A 16,422-nucleotide genomic window follows, 5' to 3' on the forward strand; every position below is an offset into this window, starting at 1 on the left:
GAAGAATAGATTTAAGGGACTGGACTTCGTAGATAGGGTCCCGGAAGAACTCTGGACAGAAGTTCGCAACATTGTTCAGGAGGCGGCAACAATATACATCCCAAAGAAAGAGAAAACCAAGAAGGCAAAATGGCTGTCTGCTGGGACACTAGAAGTAGCCCAAGAAAGAAGGAAAGCAAAAGGCAACAGTGATAGGGAGAGATATGCCCAATTAAATGCAAAATTCCAGAGGTTAGTCAGAAGAGATAAGGAATTATTTTTAAACAAACAATGCGTGGAAGTGGAAGAAGACAATAGAATAGGAAGGACAAGAGACCTCTTCCAAAAAATTAGAAACATCGGAGGTAAATTCCAAGCCAAAATGGGTATGATCAAAAACAAAGATGGCAAGGACCTAACAGAAGAAGAGGAGATCAAGAAAAGGTGGCAAGAATATATGGAAGACCTGTATAGGAAGGATAACAGTATCAGAGATAGCTTTGACGGTGTGGTCAGTGAGCTGGAGCCAGACATCCTGAAGACTGAGGTTGAATGGGCTTTAAGAAGCATTGCTAATAACAAGGCAGCAGGAGACGACGACATCCCAGCTGAACTGTTCAAAATCCTGCAAGATGATGCTGTCAAGGTAATGCATGCTATATGCCAGCAAATTTGGAAAACACAAGAATGGCCATCAGACTGGAAAAAATCAACTTATATCCCCATACCAAAAAAGGGAAACACTAAAGAATGTTCAAACTATTGAACAGTGGCACTCATTTCACTTGCCAGTAAGGTAATGCTCAAGATCCTGCAAGGCAGACTTCAGCAATTCATGGAGCGAGAATTGCCAGATGTACAAGCTGGGTTTAGAAAAGGCAGACGAACTAGGGACCAAATTGCCAATATCCGCTGGATCATGGAAAAAGCCAGGGAGTTTCAGAAAAACATCTATTTCTGTTTTATTGACTGTTCTAAAGCCTTTGACTGTGTGGACCATAACAAATTGTGGCAAGTTCTTAGTGGTATGGGGATACCAAGTCATCTTGTATGCCTCCTGAAGAATCTGTACTGTAGCAACAGTAAGAACAGACCACGGAACAACGGACTGGTTTAAGATCGGGAAAGGAGTATGGCAGGGCTGTATCCTCTCACCCTACCTATTCAACTTGTACGCAGAACGCATCATGCGACATGCTGGGCTTGAGGAATCCAAGGCTGGAGTTAAAATCGCTGGAAGAAACATTAACAATCTCAGATATGCAGATGATACCACTTTGATGGCTGAAAGCGAAGAGGAACTGAGGAGCCTTATGATGAAGGTGAAAGAAGAAAGTGCAAAAGCTGCCTTGCAGCTAAACCTCAAAAAAACCAAGATTATGGCAACCAGCTTGATTGATAACTGGCAAATAGAGGGAGAAAATGTAGAAGCAGTGAAAGACTTTGTATTTCTAGGTGCGAAGATTACTGTAGATGCTGACTGCAGTCAGGAAATCAGAAGACGCTTAATCCTTGGGAGAAGAGCAATGACAAATCTCGATAAAATAGTTAAGAGCAGAGACATCACACTGACAACAAAGGTCCACATAGTTAAAGCAATGGTGTTCCCCGTAGTGACATAAGGCTGCAAGAGCTGGACCATAAGGAAGGCTGAGAGAAGGAAGATCTATGGTTTTGAACTGTGGTGTTGGTGGAAAATTCTGAGAGTGCCTTGGACTGCAAGAAGATCAAACCAGTCCATCCTCCAGGAAATAAAGCCAGACTGCTCACTTGAGGGAATGATATTAAAGGCAAAACTGAAATACTTTGGCCACATAATGAGAAGACAGGACACCCTGGAGAAGATGCTTATGCTAGGGAGAGCGGAGGGCAAAAGGAAGAGGGGCCGACCAAGGGCAAGGTGGATGGATGATACTCTAGAGGTGACGGACTCGTCCCTGGGGGAGCTGGGGGTGTTGACGACCGACAGGAAGGTCTGGCGTGGGCTGGTCCATGAAGTCACGAAGAGTCGGAAGCGACTAAACTAATAAACAACAATAACAGTCACTCACATACTATTTCAAAGCCGACTACTGTAACATGCTCTACATGGGACTGTTCTTGGAGTGTACTTGAACATTTCAACTGGTACAGAATGCAGCAACCTGTATGCTGGTGGGTGAGAGTTCTATACCAATAACATGGTGCTACACTGGTTGCCAGTTTGTTTCTGGATACCAACAACCCCATCCAGAACTAAAGAACTAGGTAACTTTTGAACCCACAGTCACTCTGTCTTGCTGGGATTGGGCGTAAGCCTGTCCCTCCATGCCCAGATTCTAATAGCCTCCAGGCACCAGGGCAGCATCTCAACAGCTTCACCTGCCAAATGGCTACAGCTTCACCCTCCATGGCATAGGGCCTGGTTACTTGAGGGACCACCTATCCACAACATTTGCCCAAGTGATTCAATCTTGCAGAGTTGCTTCAATTAAACAGTGTCATCTATCAGGACCCCAGAAGCGTGCCTTCTCTGTAGCAGGGTCTACCCTCTGTAACAAGGTTCTACCTGAGATTCGGATGGCCCCCACTCTGCTGTTGTTTAGAAGAGCCTTAAAGACATGATTCTTCACCCAGGCCTTTGGCAAGGAAGAGTGAGATCCCTCACTTCATCCCACTTCCCATTTTTTATCTTTTATTGATTTGATTGTTGCAAGCTGCCTAGAGTTGGGCAGCGTACAAGTTTAATAAATTATATTATTATTATATACACACAGAGAGCCAGTTTCGTGTAGCACTTAAGGCATCAGGCTAGAAACCAGGACACTCTGGTTTCTAGCCTGAGTTCTGGTCCCACCTTAGGGACAAAGCCAGCTGGGTGACCTTGGGCCAGTCACCTTCTCTCAGCCCTAAGGAGGAGGCAATGGCAAGCCACTTCTGAAAAACCTTGGACATGAATTGGGTCCAAGAAGGAAGCAATGGCAAACCACTTCTGAAAAACCTTGGACATGAATTGGGTCCAAGATTACTTAGGACAAAGTCATAGTTGCCATAGAGGCCATGAAATCCTGAGCCATGTCAGATCCCACCTCTAATAATAACTAGGGGAATTCCAGCACAGCCTGGTGACAAGGTCCAGCAGCTCAAAAAGTGTTGCTGTTCTCCCCCAGCAATTCATCAGTTAGTTGACTGGCAGGCTTCTGGGGGAGCAACATACTAGTGGAGAGCTGTTTGGTGGGCTGCTAATTCCCACTCTTTCCAAGGATAACTGGGTGGGCTTAGACTTACTTTGCTTTGCTTTGTTTCTCACATCTCATATGAAGCAAGTGATCTTGATAAATCTTTGGGAAGAAAGGCAACATTGCAGCCCCCCCTAAAATTCCATGGACTACTACTCAAAATAGCTGGTTTTCTACTACCAGCGATACTGGGAGAAAATATGATAATTAGCCATGAAATAATAATTACTTTCATTTTTAAAATTAAAATAATTAACTCATGTTATTCTGGACTCAAAAGAAGTTCAGTGGGTACAAGTAGGTTGAAACTGTAATTCAACCTGTTAGGGCAATTCTGTTCCTCCTGATGCTAAAAAAAATTCTATCTGCTATTATATGCTGTACAGTATTAAAAAGTAGTTTTTTATTTATTTGCTCGTATGCTTTTTATTTATAAAAGAAATAAATTATTGGTGATACACTATTTAAATAATTTATAAAAAAATAGAAAAATGAATCATTGGTAAGGAGGGGGTGGTGGCTGCTTGTTTCTTGAGTGTATATAGCTAGTCAAGATAAGCATTTGGCACCAAAACAGCTGCACACACTTTTCTAGTTCCAAATCTGTTATTACAATCCCAGAAGTCTGCAGGGACTTCCTGGGAGTATGTTATTACTACAGTATTCCTCATCATTTAACATCTAATCTGAAAATTGTATGTCTTGTTATGAAAAGAGTATTGTTATGAAAAGAGAATTAAAATTATATTAAAGAAAACATAAGAATTAGCAGTTAAAATAATAAACCAGAAAGAGCATTACTGTACAACAAACATTTATACTTGATATCATAATGTTTCAATCATATTAAAACAAGAGCTATTGTAAATCCAGTTTTAGGAAGAGCAATATATAACATTTTCTATAACCAATTTCATTCCTTCTATTTATCTGCTTGCTTAATTTATTACTTATTTATAACATGAATTTATTTAAATGAAGCTCAATAATCATTCTCAACTCCCATTTCCTACAGACCGTCGTGCAGCTGTCATTACTTTCAAGAAGCATTGTTGTTATTTTTAAGCATCTCGTTTCAATGATTCTGAAGTTTAGGAGAAAGAATATAGGGTTAACCTTAGTTCAAATTGCACCAGTAATTTCCTCAAAGGAATTATTCAGGATGCTACCGATAGAACCTGTTAGCTCAAAAAATCTTTACGCGTGCGTTCCACCCGTGTATTTTCTCGGGAGTTTACTCGTAATAATAAATCACGTGGGTTAGGTTGACCAAACAGGCTAGGCTAAATGTGATAGTTGGCTAATATATAGCTCGGTATAACAAGTGAGCCCCACCTATGCCACAGCTTCCATGAGACTGAGCCTAACTTACCCAACGGCTACTGAAATAGTCTAGCCCTCGGCAAATGAGGCGGGCGGCGTACGCAAGAGCGACCTGGACTCCATAGGAAGTACCGACGCAGTATAGTCCATACAAAATGGGACTTCCGGCACTCAAAAGGAGAAGCAGCCGACGGCGCCGCACGATCTCATTATCCAATGCTTCGGCGGCCGTATTAGCAAAAGACAGCGGCAATAAGAAAGTAGCCAAAAAGACCGGGGTGCTGGAATGGCGAAGGCGACGCAGCCAGCCACGGCCAAACACCGTGAGGGAACTCTTGAACGGGTGCAAAAAGGTGCCGCATAGAACAGCCCACAGTAATGGGCGCAGAAACGCCTCGAGGATGAAATAAATTAGCACTCCCACCCCACAGCATAGCCCCACCAGCACCAGAGCTCCTGTGTTGTAGAAGGCCTGGCGCAGCGGTTTCTCCAAACGTGGCAGTTGCAGAGGAGGCGATGGTGGAGGACGCGGAGGGGCTGAGTCCAGTTCAGATTCTGATAGCGGACTTGAAGAACCGTCACGCTTGCGTTTAACCATATCGCTCAGCCAAGGTGCTAATATTATTGTTATTTCCTACATCCTCTCATACCCGCTTAAAGAAAAGAACCGCGCCAAACGTAGGAAAGCAATGATGCCGCACTGAATCCTGGGGAATGCAGTTCCCTATAATAGCCAGTAGGAATTAATGAAGTGTGGTTCCAGGAAGCGGGGATTCGCTTCGCATTTGGCCTTCGCAGAGCCTGTAACATGGCAATTGCGGCTTGTCATATACTGTATACATTTGATATCCTTGCTTTATGAATTTAAAAAAGCTAACAGCAGCATTTTTTTTCTACTGAAGGCTGAAGACACAGTCCCGACCATTTTTGAGGGTATTTTATCCATTTGATTAAGCAGTTTTCCCATAAAATTTTATTTCACAATGTAATCGTTATCGTTCAGGACATCCAGGGACAGGTATAAAATATGAGACATGGTGGACCTTGTATTTTTTTTAACTTTGGCAGTTTTTAACTAATACATAGAAACTCAACTACTGTAGTCAGAAAAGTGTAGTTCAGTTCTTCCATTAATCTCTGGACAGTGCAATGAGGAAAAGAGTGCTGATACATTTGCAAAACTGTTAAAATATTCTTAAGTTGTCTAAAGTAAAAAACAAATGCTACTTTTTTTGCAAATCGTGGATCCTTCCTGTCTTTTACTCTGGAAGCCTGGAAAAAGTGGGGGACAAAAGTATGTCTGTGCAGGAGGGATGGGTATGAAAGAAAATACAGAATTTAAAATACTCTATATACTCGCCCCCTTATTGGAACAGATACAGTCCACTTCCTTCAAATGGTGGACTAGTCTACATCAACTCCAGCAGTAAGGGCAGAGTTGGGTATACACTATACAAAGCCATTTAGTAATTAAAGTATTCAACTATTGGCTGCAGATCTTATCTGTGGACCCAGATAGATTACCCAAGCTTTGTTTCCAAGAGCAGTTGCATAATATGCCTCCTAGTGCTTGGGCTGCCCAACTTTCAATATATATATATTGATCCACACTGGTGTGTGTGTGTTTGTAGGATAGCATACATGTATGTATGTTTATGCATTTCTTTTATAGCAATAGCCAGCTTTTGTAGAACATAATTTTCCTTTATTTTAGAGCATGTTTTATTGAATGATTCCAAGTTGAACAATTTGTGTTAACAAGTATATATTTTATTTTTCTTTTTTTCTCTTAAACACAGTGCCCTTGAAAAAGAACCACATCTCTGAAATACATTATGCAATATAAAAGTATTACAGTAGGTATTTGAAGACATGCATCCTATTTTTGTACAAGTAGGTCTCAACTAGTGTGGTTAGTGAATCCCATGAAACAGTAGCATTATTCAGATTTGCGCTATTCAAATGATATTTCTATAGAAAATGTGGTAATTGGTTCCATCTCAATGGAAATGGGCAATGAAAAAATTTGAACATGAATTTTTATATGTATATTAATGAAACTTTACAGTAAAGGATAAAAAGAATATACTTATAATTTAAATTTATGGTTAACAAAGTTTCAGAGTAGTTCTAGAAAGCACAATAAAAGCAAAAAATTCTATCATAGATTCAGGCATTCCAATATCTCATCCTATTTTAGTATTGCTACGACCATGTTCCTATCATTCCATTACATCAAATTTTTGCTCTAATGTAATAATGAGCCTCTTCTTTTTATAAACTTGTACTGTTTTCCTCTGATGAAATCTTCCTTTTCTCCATTTTGCACACATGAATATTAGCAGCATCTAAAATCCCAACCGCAACAGCACACTCACTAGCCTTAATTATGCACCCACTAGTCTCACATTAACTGAATTTTGGGTTGCAGTAAACACAACCTGGTATCAATTTACAATTTACACTAAGTCAAATATCGCATCATTCGAACTCACACTGTGACCTGTGATTATTTTTCTCCTAACCCAGTTCATATATTGTCCTGAAGGTGTTTACAAAGAATTAATACCCAAACTACAGCAACTATTCTTGACTATTAGAAACAAACTATGTTTCTGTTTATTCCTAAACAAAATGAGGACCTTCAACAGATGTCACCATACATGTCAAATGAATTTTTAAATCAAGATGAAAAGAAATAAGTTTATTTGCCATCATCTATGTGAATTTGGGGATTTGTTCTTTAAAAAGTCAATTCAATTAGAATATTTAATATAGTACACAATGTTAATGGATGCAGTGGTGCTGCGGGTTAAACCGCTGAGCTTGCCAATTGGAAGGTGTGACGGGGTGAGCTGTTGCTAGTCCCAGCTCCTGCCAACCTAGCAGTTCAAAAACATGCAAATGTGAGTAGATAAATAGGTACCACTTCGGCGGGCAGGTAACAGTGTTCCGTTTAGTCATGACCACAGAAGTGTCTACAGACAAATGCCTGCTCTTCGGCTTTGAAACGGAGATGAGCACTGCCCCCTGGAGTTGGACACAACTGGACTTAACGTCAAGGGAAACCCTACACAATGTTAAACCAATTTGCTTTGCTGTCTTTTGACTTTTTAAAGTATTTGATAGACTGGAATGGACATTTCTCAAAAGTTTAATACTGGTATTAAGATTTGGAATAATGTCATTTCTATAATTCATCAGCTAATCAGTATTCACTAGGGCTGTTCAGTGCTTCAGATTTGAAGGAAAAAAAGTGAAAGTGTGCACAATACAAATGTAGAACCTGTGTACAGCTTCTTAAATTAACTGTAATCATGGGAAAATCATATCTGATTTAAGGAGGTTCAGATAGATGCTATTTTTGCATGTTTAGATGCTCTGAAGCACCTTTTTACCTTTGAATCCAAAGCACTGCACAATCTTAATATTCACCAGAACAAGAAGTAATTAGCATCAGCGGATTGGATACAGAATTCTTTCAAATAAATGGAACAAGGATATCCACATTCTCCTATTCTGTTAAATCTCAGAGGTATTACACAAAAAACATTAGGAAGATGAGTATTCAGAATAGTAAATAAAACACAGTAAATCTGACAGATAAAAATCCAAACAGTGATATAACTCTGTTTTGCCTGATTTAGCACTTTAAAGTGGCTAGATTTATACATTAGCAGAGTTATAAGTTTGTTTTGATAAATTTGAAGTTTGTAACCATTGTTAAAGAGGCACAAAAATACATTCAGGAAGCTAGTGGCTTTAGAAGTAATTATTACATAGGAATGGCATCAGTTGAAGGAACTTAATTATGACCCTTTGCTATGCAAGATCAAACTATAAACTAAGTCATGTCATTTTATCACTCTTGGATAGAATAACCTCTCTCCAACTGACTGTTCTTCCTAAAATCCTAATTGGTTGTAAATGCTCCCAATTCCTTTGTGTATTATTTGGTTCTGTGCACAGCAAAGAATTATTTCTTCATTAATATACAGCTATCTCAGCCCTAGGAAGGAGGCAATGGCAAACCGCCCAGAGTCCATAAATAAACCAACCACTTCTGAAAAATCTTGCCAAGAAAACTTCAGGGACTTGCCCAGGCAGTCTCCGAGAATCAGACACTATTGAACAGATTAAAAAAAAATACAGCTATAAGAAATCCCAGGATCAGGCAAAACTTACCAATATAAACAAAGATATGATGGAGCAAAACTGAAATACAACTGCCAATGTTTTTGAACTCAAATAATATTCAGTGGGTAAAAACAGCGATAGTACTGGACTCTCAGGCTTTCTTGATATTAAGATACCAGTATATATTGTAAAAAATCCATATTTACAGCTTTAGAAGATCATAAACACAGAAATAACTTTTTGCTCCTGGTCCTTTTGTTCTTCCTTTTCTTGGCTATCCACATGTTAGATAGCGCATAGAGAAATATGATCAAAGAACAGAAAAATGAAGGACTTTTAGGATTAGAGACTTGACTATTGATGAGGATATGTCTCTTAAAGTTCCCTAAAATTTCAAATGTTATTTATATATATTTAAATGTATACATTATGTTTATCTTCAGTGTTGAAGTTCTATTAATTTTTAATGTTTTTTAATGTGCATGCCCTTAAAAAGATTGGAGGGGAAATGATCCAGTAAATTGCCTATTAATGAACTTACCATCAAATATGCACAAAACTATATATTTGGGTGCTTCTCATGGAATATAGACAGGTGTCCTCCAATCCCACTTTTAGCCTCCCATTTCTGTGCCTGTTAGTCTGTTCCAAGGAAGCATGGTTTCAATCTCAAATGTGTCCTTATTTAAGAGTCTGTCACTCAGCTCATCTGGTTGCATTGCATCGATTTCAGTGATGTCCAATCATCTCGACTACTAGTGAGTACACAGCCACGGCCATGTAGATATTCTGGCAACAATATGGCATGGAAGTGGTTTGCTATGGCCTTCCTCCCTAAACTACAGTCCTGGTATTTCTTTATGGCCTCCATCAAAATACGCCGGAGGTCCGATTCTGTTTTAAGTTTAGATTCCCGACGAGGTTCGACTGTACTTGCTACATAAGGCTGTTCTCTCTCTCCCTCTCCCCCTCCCTCTCCTTTTCAGCATTATTCTCAAAATCCGTTTTTGGAAAAAAAAATTGTTACCCTTTGCAGCTGAAGCCTGGTTATGACAATAAGACCTGAGGCTAAGTCTACCACAGTAGTTTGAAGCCTTGCAAAGGGTGAAGTAGAAGATCTCAAGAGGCGGTGGCAGCGCCGGCGCAAGAACCCCGTTCGGCTTAAGAACTGCCGCCATGGCCGCACTTGCAGCACTCTTGTCCTGGCTGCGCTGGTGCAGCTTGTTGTGGATACTGCTTGTGGCCTCTCCGGCTGCTTCCTCTTGGGCCATCGCCGCGGATGAGGCCACCGGCAGTGAGACGAGATATGTACGAGGCCGCGAAACAGATGCAAAAAGGGATCAGCCTGATGAGAAGCGTCAATCCCACGATTCCTCATATGGCACGTTCGCCAGCGAGTTTTACGATACACGTTTCCTCTCCGAAGAAGGTGAGAAGCTATCCAAATAGAGCAGAGAGCTAGAAGCTCCTCAGAGGGAGGGGAGAAAGGAAAAGCAGGGGTTATCTCATTTTACACTCCCGGTTAGAAGGACGCAAATATGCTGCGGGTCTGTAGCTGTCTGAAGCTCAGCTTCGGAAAAGGGAATTGTGGCATAGTCCACACCGGCTGCAGTGGGGGAGGGGAATACAACGGTACTCCGTACATTATCAAAATGCTGTCTTGCCTTTTGGAAATCCTTTGCTACGTTTTGGGGGGTGGGGGCTTAATGCTATAAAATGGGGTAGATGTGTTCTATTCAGCATATAAGGGCTAATATATGATGGCGATGCTTCATCCCTATAGGGATAACTTGGTTTCACCAATGAAGCAAAGAAGATGATTTTTTGACAGTTTACTATTTCCTCTATCTCTACTACCTACCTCTACTCCTCTCCCCAGAATCTCAGTTTCTAGTGGCTACCATGGAAACAAGCAGTTGGGATGCAGGCGTGTTGTAGTCATAAGAATACTCTCTGAACCTGAAAACCCAGGGTAGGTTAATGGAGCCACTTTGTCAGAATAGCATACATCCACTTAAAAGCTTAAAAATACAAAATTCATGCAGAGTATAAGTTATAAGCATTAGGTGAAACTGATCATATAAACTGTACTGATTCTGAACATGGTTCTGAAGAATTTGAGTTTGCTTGCTCTAAATGTAATGAAAGCCACTATGCTCTAATTGTTGATGGCTGTAGTGTACCTGGGCTGAAACTGCTTTAATGAGGATTTCTTTTCTTTTCTTTTTAATAAGAGTTTTATTCAATTTCAACATTTAGTTAAAATACAATGTAAAAAATATAGGAAGGCAAGAAAATATGGCAGTGCAATTTGAGATATAATCTCTTACCCATAATTAAACCATACTAATATTGTTTCTTTCAAAGCAAACAATTTAGTCACTAAAATTTGCTACTTATCATTTAAATCTTGAGTAGACACTACCCTAGATATGTCTTCTAGTGGTGTGATACAGGCAACAGTATTCTGGCTTGCAAAGTAGTGTCTAGATTAAGGATCCTGGCTTGCATAGATAGGTGAATATGCTTGGGATGAAACTGGGCTTCAGAATTACTTGTGTCATACAGCAAAAATGTGCTCAAACTGAAAGGTATGACTAAGGCTTCTCCTTCTTTATCTACTAATAAGTGTTATGTGATATGGCTAGGTCAATATTTATGAGCCTATCATGCCAATCAAGGCATATGGATCAATGTAAGAAAAATAAATGGTAAACAATTAACGAAAGAAGAAAAATTGTGTGCTTGAGAAACTAAAAGAACAGGGTAGTAGATCTGAATAAAGGTGTTCTGTTCTTGTGGAGTGGAGTTGGTGAATTTATGTAAGTAAGGTATAATTGTGAATGAAAGGGTTAAAATATATATATGAGAAAGTACAAATTAGGGTTATCTAATTGTTGATGGCGGTAGCGTACCTTGGCTGCAACTGCTTTAATGAGGAAATTGAGCAACTCTTTTTGACCAATTAGATCTGAATTCGTTTGTATTCATAAAATACAAAAGGCAAGTGGTAAAAATTGGACCACTGTGCCAGATGGGAAATGGGTATATATGAAACTAGAAATTTATAGGTTGCTGAGAGTTGCATTTTATACAACTCTTACCACTGGGGTAGTTAAGAAATTGTTTTAGTTTTAATGGGATTTTATTAGAATTTTATCGTATATTTATTCAAATTTTTATTGTATATTCTATATTGTAAACCGCCCAGAGTCCCTCCGGTCAGAGGAGATGGGTGGTGACAAATTTGACAGATAAATAAATACATAAATAAATACTCCAGTGAATTGTTATAATGGATGAACCAGGAATAAGTTTTAGGAAAAACTATTCAACATTATGAATAAATGCAATTTAGGAGATAAATTATATTCTGATAGGGTAAAAGTGAGATTACAAGAACAGAAAAAATGTTTAGGCTATTCAGATATCAAGAATGGTGAGAATCTGCATAGTAAATGGTGTGTTTATTACATAAGGAAAAATAATTAAAAAGCACAATTGATTGCATCATTTATTTTTTTAAGGAACTTTATTAGATTTTCAAAGTAAAGTTAAAATACAAAATATAGAATACAGAAAAGCTAGAATACAGAACTAAAGAAAGAAAAACTAAGGAAGTGCAGAAATAGGAGGAAAATATAAGAAGGTGACTTCTGACCTTCTCCAACGCATATATAAATGCTAATTGTACAAACCATTAGTTAAACTTTTGCTAGCATTATTTCTGTTAAAACAATTTAATCATCAAAGCCTAAAATCAGAACTTCATTTTTTTCCATTACCAGCAAATAATCCAAAAGCGGTTTCCAAGTAGAAACAAATCCACTCACAGTATTTTATCAATGCTGTCAGTTTAGCCATTTGCACCAGTTCCATTAATTTGACCATCCATTCTTCCCTTGTGGGATGATTTCATCATTTATGATGAAAGGTTTAGAGAATTAGTGAAGAATACAAGGGAGATAAGATATCTTGATTGTGAGAAATACCATTATTTTGGAATTCTCCCCAACTTCTCCTGTACTTTGAGGAGAATGCCTTTAGTCTTTTGAGTGGAAAGGAGACTGGGCATGGGTTAAGATATGGTGCTCCAGCTCCCCAATAACCTTGGATGTTAAAAGTCAGGGGTGAAGGTAGAGAGAATGCTTGCAGTTGTGTCTTGCTATCCTATCACTCTGGCTGTCTGAGTTCTGTAAAGCTTGTAATGGCGAGGGAAGGAGAAACATCTACAGCTGGACTGTTATCCTATAAGTAGGAATGGAACAGGGAATCATATGCAGGATGTAGACGCACCCGATAATGAGCATGTAGATACAGGAAAAAGTAGGTCAAGCTGTAAGACCTAACTTTTCCATTGTTTCAGTACAAAAATGTACAGAGTATGGGGAAAACAGAAAACTTGTGGGATAGAACTCATGAATAGAATGCAAGGGATGAAGTGTATAATTTTTCAAAGGATTACATCAGGCAAAAGAGGAGGTAGAATGGTATTACATATGAAGTACATCCTTATAGAGATCCAAGAATTTGAGCAAGAAGCACCAATTGAGAGCATGTCAATAAAAAAATATAAAAGTAGTGATATTGTTTGGTTTGGTTTGCAATGGTCAACTCAGACAGAAAATCTGGATAATGCCCTCCTAGACCAGATTACAGAACTTTCAGGGAGGAAAGATATAATATAAGGGGAGATTTCAACAACATAGATATCTGTTGTGAAATCAGTTCTGCAGGGTGGTTAGGGTTAGACCCAAATTCCTTAGAACTCTTGCTGACTGATTCTTTTTCTAAAAGGTTTCGTAAGGTGTTAAAATCACAAGGTGATTTTCTAAAAGTTTGTATAAGACACAAGATGATTCGCTCCTAATCAGCAGAGAAGTGCTGGTTGAAGATGTAACAGCAGTTGGAACCTTTGGCAGAAGCAACCATATAACCCTCAGTTTCAAGATACTACAGAAATTGAAATTGAAGCATAGTCATACATGCCCACTAGATTTCAGGAGAGCCAGTTTCAACAAGTATTGGGTAGGCTTCCACAGACAGAAATCCTCAGAGAATTTAAAACTTCTCCCCCAAAAGAAACTCTGTTCAAGTGGTCCTAAAAAGAATAGTTAACATAAAAAAGGGTGGCAACCCAAGGTAAGTAAAGATACAGTTAGGGAGAACTTGGCTATCTGTGTAAGTCTCCAAAATTAGATCAATTATATCAGAGAGTCTTGAAGGACCCTTCCCTTCCCTTCCTTGTGACCAGTATAGTTGAGCATGGGAATGGTAGTCATGACACTTTAGTAAGTGTCAGCCTTTCAAGGTGGGAATGTCAAGGAATGCTACTTTATTGCTGTAGTGCATATTAAAAGAATCTTGAAAACCAGTCTAAAATTTCACTGCCCTTTTTAAAGGTCAAGGAAGAGCTGGTCTTTGTCTGTTTCTTATGCTACTTTCCTGGTGTTGAGCAACCATTCTTCCTCCCCCTCTTTCTTTTCAAGGCCAGAGTTAAATTTTTCTACAGCAATACATTTATCCGTGTTTCCCATGAGATCCTAGTAAAGAAGATAGCAAAATATGGGCTAGACTGTGCTACCATTAGATGAAAACAGCTGGATGAATGATCATACCCAACGAGTGTACATTTGTGGCCCCACATCAAGCTGGAAGGAGGTGGCATATGGCATACCATTCAAGGCCCTGTACGAAACTTAGATAGAGGGTTAGAAATATGATTATCACATTTTCAGACAACCCAAAGGTAGAGTTTTGAAGGGAGTCTTCAGGTGATCTAGAGAAGCTGGAATAATGTGTAGAAACCAGAAAGATAAATTTCAGTGGGAATAAATGTCATCTATTTAGAAAGGAAAAATCAAAGCCATTATTATAGGGTGGGGAGACAATACTAGGTAGCAGTACATTTGAAAATGATCTGGGTGTCTTAGTGAATCGCAAATTGAGCATGAGCAAACGGTGTGGTTCAGCTGAAATAAAAAAGCTACCTAGGCTGCATCTGCAGAAATATAGTGTCAAACTGAGGAGAACTCATTCTGTGTTGGTCAGATCACACCTAGAATGTTGTATCTAGTTCTGGGTACTGTTTTTGAAGAAAAACATGATATACTAGAGTTTGCCCATAAGGGAACAACAAAGATCATAAGAGGTCTGGAAATTAAAAATTACAAGGAGTGGTTGGAGGTACTAGATAAGTTTGCCTTGGTACAGAGAAGACTGCAGGGAGACATGATAGCTGTCTCTGAAAGACTATCATTGAACACAGGCTTGACTTACTCAGTGTTGTTCTTATAAGACAAAACAAAAAACAATGGGCCTAAATGACAAGGAAACAAATTTTGATTAGATGTTAGGAAGACTTGGTTAATGATAAGACCTGCTCGCCAATGGAACAGATTGCCCTGGGAGTTGTCACTATTTAAATAGAGGCCATCTGTCAGGGATGCTGAACAACTGGATTACTGCACTGGGCAGATGCTTGTACTAGAAGATATCCAAGGTTCTTTTCAAAAGTTATGTTATATGATTCTAATGGTTATGATTAAAATAGGCAGGGAAAATGCAGAAAGATTTTGATGGTTTTAGAAATGGGTAAAAGGGCTAAAGAAGGAGCCTCCAGCAGAATGATTGGAGTTAATAAAGTAGTGAAAAGGTTTGGAATGAAATTGAAGTGACTTAATACTGAAAGTAGTGTTTAAATATTAAAGGAATGATAATGATAAGAGTGGAATCAAAATGAATGCCATAGTTGTTAGTGTCTAAGAAAAAAAAAAGAAAGGATGTCATAAATTCTACGAAAAAAATTAAAGACTGCAGGTAAATATTCAAATAGGACTGTAATTTGCTTATGGAGGGGCTGTAAGACTTGTTTAATTTGTATGTGAACATCCAGAAATAAATTAGTCTGTTATAACAACTGTTTGCCTGCCCCAAAGACAGAAGCCTCAAGCCTGTGATATCATGCCCTTGAAGGAAAAGACACAAGAATCTGAACCTTGATTTTATTATAAATAGGGCTTGCATTTGATACTCTCTGCTAGCTGCCCAAAGTCACTTGGTGAGTGGGGAACCATATAAATAAATAAATAAATATTTATTTATTACTGGAATTATTTCATAATGTTATGGTTCATTATGGTTTTGGGCTTTTTGATAACATAAGGAATGAATGAACGAAGGAAGGAATAACTTTATTGATTAGACCATATCAAGAAGTTGGGCATCAGCCAGTATAAAGATATAAAATATAAAGTATGATATCATAAAGCAGATAAAATATAGTACGGTAAGATAAAATATACTATGGTAAGGTAAAATACGATAAAATACAGTAGGATAAAATAGAGTTAAAACTGTAAGATAAAAATGCAAGATATAATAAAATGAGTAATAAAATACAGAAACAATGTGAGTTTAAATGAATTCATCACCTTTACATGACACCCCAATGTGTTCTATAAATTGCGCTCTTAGTTGGACAGCCCTAACTAGATACTTAACAGTTCTATTGACCACATATGTATTTGTGCCCTGGAGGAAGTAACTTAGTCTTTTGTTACGGTCCCAGTATGTGGTTCTGTCAATTAATGTCTGAAGGTACAGAGCCCTTGCTGGGGCATATAGTTGGCAGTTAAATAGGACATGTGCAATGTCTTCTGCTTCAGATGCTCCACAAACACATGTCCTCTCAAGGTAAGGCACTTGGTGGAATCGTCTGTATTTGACCATAGAATCTAGCTACTCAAATCTTGCTCTAGTAAGA

The 16,422-nt window shown here is 38.7% G+C and overlaps 2 protein-coding genes across 3 annotated transcripts in view; one reads left to right on the top strand and one right to left on the bottom strand.

Annotated features, from left to right (window-relative positions):
* The window catches only part of TMEM245 (transmembrane protein 245), an 80,313-nt gene extending 75,093 nt beyond the window's left edge, over positions 1 to 5,220 (bottom strand). The window contains exon 1 of the mRNA XM_063300318.1: positions 4,570 to 5,220. Within this exon, the coding sequence (XP_063156388.1) occupies positions 4,570 to 5,118 (549 nt within the window). The 5' untranslated portion in view covers positions 5,119 to 5,220. The remainder of the gene's footprint in view (positions 1 to 4,569) is intronic.
* A 4,163-nt stretch (positions 5,221 to 9,383) lies between these two features.
* FRRS1L (ferric chelate reductase 1 like) overlaps positions 9,384 to 16,422 on the top strand; it is a 121,170-nt gene continuing 114,131 nt past the window's right edge. The window contains exon 1 of one of the 2 annotated variants that reach the window (XM_063304284.1): positions 9,384 to 10,086. In XM_063304284.1, coding sequence (XP_063160354.1) covers positions 9,834 to 10,086 — 253 coding nt within the window. In that variant the 5' untranslated portion in view covers positions 9,384 to 9,833. The remainder of the gene's footprint in view (positions 10,087 to 16,422) is intronic. The other variant, XM_063304283.1, reaches the window with a different exon arrangement.

Source organism: Candoia aspera, chromosome 4 (genome assembly GCF_035149785.1).
Source record: "Candoia aspera isolate rCanAsp1 chromosome 4, rCanAsp1.hap2, whole genome shotgun sequence".
Lineage (NCBI taxonomy): Eukaryota > Metazoa > Chordata > Lepidosauria > Squamata > Boidae > Candoia > Candoia aspera.